Source organism: Strix aluco, chromosome 3, assembly GCF_031877795.1.
Source record: "Strix aluco isolate bStrAlu1 chromosome 3, bStrAlu1.hap1, whole genome shotgun sequence".
NCBI classification, from domain to species: Eukaryota; Metazoa; Chordata; class Aves; order Strigiformes; family Strigidae; genus Strix; species Strix aluco.
The window spans coordinates 21,757,327-21,763,741 of NC_133933.1; the positions used below are offsets into that span (position 1 = coordinate 21,757,327).

The following is a 6,415-nucleotide window of genomic DNA, read 5'->3' on the forward strand; positions in this document are numbered from 1 at the left end:
CTCAGTTAACTGTTTATCCTACTTTGCCTGATTTAGGCAGGTGGATCAAAACCAACACCACATTAGTAGTAAGATTTGTCATTCAGTTCCTTATCTTGTATCTCAGTATTTCTTTGGCAACAGAGTTGCATCCCTGTCCAGCACGTATTTACTTGCTAGTCAATATACATTACATAGGTTACTGACTGCCAAAGCAAGCTCTTTTAACCAAAGTTCTGGGAGGTAGAGAGGCTAAGTTTCATCAACCTCCGTAACAGTCACAGTAAAAGCAGCAGAAACAGATTCTCCCCGTGCAACACCTTTGCAATGAATAGTTATGTAAATCAGGGTAATGGTGCAATAGCTCTTCCCCAGCTCCAGTCAGATGTCAAGGCTACCCACCCCCAACCCTGCACGAGATGTTCTAGATTAGAGGCTTCTTTTATTATAAATACTTACCTAGCATTCGAAAGAGCAGTCTATGCATTCCTGAAATTACTACATTCACAGCATGTTTATTTTTTATACAAACAATCCATATTTTATTTTACTCCTGTTGCACATTAAGAGTGGAAAATAGGATAAAGCATACTTTTCACAGCTTTAAGAAAAATATCATGCTAGTGAGATACAAACTCAATACAAACTTTGTTACAGTTCTAGAATTATTTTCACCTACGCTGAGGCTGGTGTTTTAAGGAAATACTACACTGCTGAATCTTTTAAGCACAGTAGCTTAGCAGATCTTCATCATTTCAACATGAAAGAAGTAGAAGCCCATTTCAAAGTTCTATTAATTCAAGTTATAAAAAAAGTTACAGCAACTTCAAATATGTACAAACAGCCATAAAAACATCACGTTCAGTTATACAGGAGATAGTCTCGTTAAAACATGGCTACAAAAATCATTACTTTCAATAGACCTCCCACAAGGGTAAAATAACCATTTAAGCATGTATGCTGCAAAACCCTAGTAACAGCAGTTGTCAACTCATTTCATCATAATAAAAAACATAAAATCAGGGAGCAATAGTTAAGTTTGACTTGTGTAAGATGGGGCGTTTAAGATTTAACTCTCAACAAATAGTAAAAGTAGTAGCATGGTTACCAGTCTTGGCTGTTATTAACAATCATTAGTGAGCACAATTGCCTCTCTTTCAGGAGGAATCTTTAAGAGTTAAGATCCATGCCTCCAATGTTTCCATTATGTTTGTGTTTGAATCTTACTCTGTCTTCAGCCGATTTAGTTATGCATTCAGTCCTCTATGCATTTCGTTCATTTCCTTTACCTGGAGGGGAAGAAGCAGGAGGAAATCAACATTTTGTGCTACTTTTCAACATGAAACTCAAGTGGTCAATAGGGTTTAACAATCCAAATTTTCATTAGCAAAGGGATTTGATGTAACACTAAAAGAATCAAACATGCCAAGTCCAACTGTAACTCTTCAGCTTTTTTTTTTTTTTTTTTAAAAAAACCCACAGCACTCTGGGGTGTGTCCAGGGAACACACTTTATTATTTAGCTACAACACCCTTCGGATTTCTTTACAAAGTTCTACACTGGGGGTGAAGCACCATGCACTAGTACCATTTGTTACTCTTCCATTGGAAAGCAGCTCTTCAATAGAAACTGCAAGCTCCATGCAAATACCTCAAGTAAAGGTCTTCCCGACAGAACAAGACTATCAGTATTTCCTGTGGATTGTATAGCCCTTGCTATAGATATGTAAAAATAGCACTTGCTGGCAGCACCGCCTCCCACCCTGGGGAATGCAGCAGATCACCAGTTGCCTTTGAAATTAGTGCAGGATGAGCATGGTGAACTACACAGAGATGAAAGCTAGTTACAGAATTTCAATACTTTCAGATTCCTTGAACAGATCTGAAGCACCCAAAGCAAGTTTTTAACCTACAGCAAATTTATAAGTTCCTGCATTCTGGCCAACCCCCTCCCCACACATATACCATAAATAGAAATTAATTACTTCTGCTTTCATGTACTTCCCTTTTCTCCTCCTTGTGAAGACCTGCAAGAGGACAGAATAATTGTGAATTTTTATTTAAGTCTTGACCTTACATGTTGTGACTTTAAAACTCCAAACTTGAAGCGGTCCCTTCCCCATCCTTACAAAGTGAGGTACACAAGAGGCTGCCTATCCCTGTCGACCACTTTAAACCAGGAGGCAAGACAGGTCCTTTCTTCACCTCAATTTCTCTTAATACTTTCATTTTCCATGCAACACCCTTCAGTCATAACCTGAACAGTGACAGTACAACAGTTCTTTCCCACCTCCCAAATCTCAGAAGACTGTTTCTATCAGAGTCCAATTAGCCTGGTATGTTGCTTTCTGCCAAATTAGTTACCCATTCTGCTTCAAAGCTTTTTTAGAACTTACCAGAACAACAATGGCAGCAACTATTGCTACTATTACTACTACAATGACAGCAATGAGGCCGGGAGCCAGAGACTTCATGGAAAACTCTGGTGCTATTTCATCAACATAGTAGACCACTGTCTTTTCAAACTTCAGCGCTTCATTATCAATGCTGACGTTTAGTATGTTATTATGAAAGATGGAGTCACCTTTTACCTAAGAACAGACAGGAGAAAAAGAGACTTGCTATTTCATGTTGTAATAGGCATTCATCTAGGCACTGCAATAATTCATCCTGCTTTAGCCAGTACACAGTAAGACTACTAAATGCAATGCAATGTACACACTTATGCCTTTGGCAGACTTTACCCATGACACACTTACATCTTTTTCAAAGTAGTAGGCCACATCAGCTATATCCACATCTCCAGGAGATTTGTCTGAGGAATTTTGCTTCAAATCAATAGTAATGTAAGGGTTTTCGTACTGAAAAAAATATAGTATGGTATATTAAGAAGGGTCTAGTACAAATCCCACTATCAAATACACAGCAAAATATTATGATCCAACTTGTGAACTCACATCCCCAATCAAGTTTATGTACTTGTTCTCAAGTCAACTGCTTACAATACAATTCAAATTCAATTTTTAGTGAAGCAAAGAATTCTTCTACAGACTGAGGAGAGCAGTATGTAATTCCTCAGTATTTCAGTTCAGATACAGCTATTTGCTAGCTGCTTGATGTCACTATTTTGAGAGCTTCTAATAAGATCCGTGCTGTACTGCATTAGTCAAACAAGAGTGTTAAAAGTTATCCACAGCAAAATAAAATTCCAATACTTTATTAAAACTTATCTGCCTCTTACCACAACACCAGTTATATAGCGTCCATCCAGCATGTAACGACTGGTAATTGTGTCCTTGAAGAACCTGTAAGGGTATTAAAGCAATAGTTGTTAAAAACAGTGCCATTTTACACATCTATTTTCAGAAGCAGGGGAGACGTATAATTAGGTATTTTTCCTGCAGTCTCTCTGTGGCAGGTTGTCCCTAGCTGGCAGCTAAACCCTCACCTAGTCTCTCACTTCCCCCTAGCAAGATTAGGAAAACAATCAGAAGGGCAAAAGCAAGAAAAAAACCCTCACGGACCAAGATAAAAAGTCTAATGTGAAAGGGTTGGGTGGGGGAAATAACCCCAAAGGATGCAAAAGCAATCACTTGCCACTAGCAGACTGATGCCCAGCCAATCTCTGAGCAATGGCTACTCAGGAAAAACTTCCCCTGAGATCTATTGCTAAGCATGACATTATATAATATGGGATATCTCTTTGGTCAATTCAGGGCAGCTGCCTCTGTCATGTCCCCTTCCCAACCTCTTGCCCACCCCCAACCTACTCACTAGGGCAGCAGAGTGAGAGAATCTGAGAAAGCCTCAACACTAAGCAACTATGCCATGTTTTACCAACAGCTAAAACATCGGTGACTTATCGACACTGTTGTGGTCACCAGTCCAAAACCATACCGACTGCTACCATCCCAACCACACACAGTACAATCCTATTACTCAATTATACCAGAGCTCTGTTAATTCCCAACAGTGAAGGTGCACTTACTGAAGTCTGAACAGTTTTGAGAGTTCAGAAGAGGAGCTAGAGAGTAGCAGCTTTTGTTCCAGGGGCAGGGGGGAATCTAATAGCTACAAGCACATTTTTCTTCTTGCATGACCTCTGACAGAGAGGAGTAGGATTTTATTCTACCCAAAAACCAGCTAAACTCTTGTTTTTCTCCTGCTGCTTCTATGCAGTCCCTCTGCCATCTTTGTTAGTTTACTTTTTGGGCAGTTTCACCTTTCTACCTTCCATTTACTTCAATATATTGACTTGATTAAAAAAAAGTAGCGATCAATTTTAAATGGAAGTGAATCTTATTACCAGTTAATTTATTTCCAATAAAAATTAAAGCAATTCTTGAAGGATCTGTAGGTCACTTCTGAGGTCTTACAAACGAGTTCACAGGTTTGACAATGCTTTTAAGCAACTGTTTAGAGATACACTAGATATCCAGCAGTGCATGTTGTGACACCTTACTATCATCACTTACTTCTTTAAAGATTCGGTGTCCAGAGGAGAATTTCTTTCAGCATGTTTCATTTCAATGATGATCCACCTGAAGCAATAAGGCAAGTACATTGAATATTCTTAAAGCACGTACACATAATAATGCATACTAAAAATCTAATCCCAGGGGAAAAAAACAGAGCAGTGAGACCAAAAATAAATCCCCCTCCGAATCCCTTCCACACCTCCTGGTTTCTGAAGGAAAAAAAAAAAGCTGTAATCAAGCGTTTATTGCTCCATCTTCATTCATCCCTAGTGCATCATTCATGGAGATAAATCCTCTACCACACAGAACCTATTACAGGAACGTTTTCATGTCACAGCACACCCTGCTGAAAGACTTACGTCGTTCTGACTAACTGATTGCACTTCAAGTCTTCGTCATGCTTGTCGGTTCTTCTAACACCAGCCGTATTCACACACCAACAGGTAGTTCCATTGCACTGCTTCGCCTTGAAAACACCAGTATTTTCACACTCAGGATCATAAAGGCCATCAGTATCTTCAAATGCATCTTTTGGTTTCTCACGACGACCTGACTTGGAGCTTGTCATTTCTGCTTTCATCAACAGGCATTTTGAAGTCACTAGAAATAACCAGGAAGTCATGTTATGCAGCATCATTCAAAAGAGATCTCTTAGTCTGTAAAAACACAAGGTTACATCACAAGCAACTACACTTAAAGCCTTTACAAGGAAGAACAGGTGCCTAACGTGTAGGTGGTGCAGGAAGTCAACACAGCTGGGGTACAGCTTCCCAAGGCAAATGCGTACGAAGTTCAGCCACCTTCCATGTCTTACAGTGAGAGAATCATTTACAGCTTAGCTGAGCCCAAACTAAGAGTAAGATCCTGAGACAAGGCTCTTTCACCTCCAGATTTGTAGGAAAAGTCACCATGTGTGCTTACGAGGAAGCTAAAAATTAATCTGGGAGAAACCTTTGCCAGTAGAGACCGAATATTAAGGAGGATAGAGGAGTCTGCATCAATAAGCCTACGCACATCCACACAAGTTACACAGGAGGAATCCTAAACGCTTATCTTCCACCGCCAGTTGACCTGGAAGACTACAAAGGTTTCCCTCCTTGGCTACCATTACTTGCTGGGAAGCCGCTGGCCGTTTTCACGCACTCCCTTGAGCTCAGCCAGCACCTCGCCTGCTGCCCCGCACCAGGGAGCGCACCCCGGCCACGCCGCAGCCCACACGCGGCCTTTACTCACAAGTTTCGCAGTTCACGGACACGCGGGATCCCACCGAGTCGCACCAGCAGACGCCGTTGACCACCCTGCAGTTGATGACACGCTTGTTCTTCTCGCAGATGCAGGCTGGAAGAGAAGCGCGGCCGTGAGCGCGGCCGCCGCCGGGCACCGCCGCTTCACGGGCGGGGAGGAGACAAAGCCGCCCCTGACCGGACGGAGCCAGCTTCCCACCTCGCCACCCGCCCGCCCTTCCCCGGAGGAGGGCGAGGACTTCCCTCGAGCGCTCGGGCTCGCCGCGGGCTACCGGGACGGGGACGGGGGCGCAGCGGGCAGACGCCCCGGCCCCCTCCTCACCCTCCCGCCCGCGGGGCGGCCCCTCCCCGCCCGCCCGCGGCCCCGCGCCCCCGGCGGAGAGGGGGCGCCATTTTGTGGCGGGGCACGGAGCGGGGTGCCCACCGGGGCGGCTCCGCGGGTGGCGGAGGGCGAGGGGAGCTGCAGGAGGGGTCGCGGGGGGGGGGCGGGGGGGGCAGTTCAGGGGGAGAGCGCGGGGCGGACAGACGGGTGCGGACACTCACAGCTCTGCTGAGCGCAGACGGCGGCGCAGAGCAGCAGGAGCAGCAGCGCTGCCCTACAGAGCGGCTTCATGGCTGGGGCCGGCGGCGGGGCGCGGAGAGGCCGGAGAAGAGTCCTCTGAGACGCGGGGCGGAGGAGAGGGAGCGGTGCGTGCGCGGCGGCGAGCCCAAGTGA

At 44.3% G+C, this 6,415-nt stretch overlaps 1 protein-coding gene across 1 annotated transcript; it reads right to left on the bottom strand.

The window, feature by feature from the left end:
- Positions 1 to 474: 474 nt before the first annotated feature.
- On the bottom strand, positions 475 to 6,415 carry EPCAM (epithelial cell adhesion molecule). Its single transcript, XM_074820607.1, has 9 exons — positions 6,244 to 6,415; positions 5,690 to 5,794; positions 4,816 to 5,056; positions 4,454 to 4,519; positions 3,220 to 3,283; positions 2,738 to 2,839; positions 2,375 to 2,569; positions 1,964 to 2,005; positions 475 to 1,268 (listed from the first exon to the last, which is right to left on the bottom strand). The coding sequence occupies exons 1-9, from the start codon at positions 6,311 to 6,313 to the stop codon at positions 1,227 to 1,229; spliced, it is 927 nt and encodes a 308-aa protein (XP_074676708.1). The 5' UTR covers positions 6,314 to 6,415; the 3' UTR covers positions 475 to 1,226.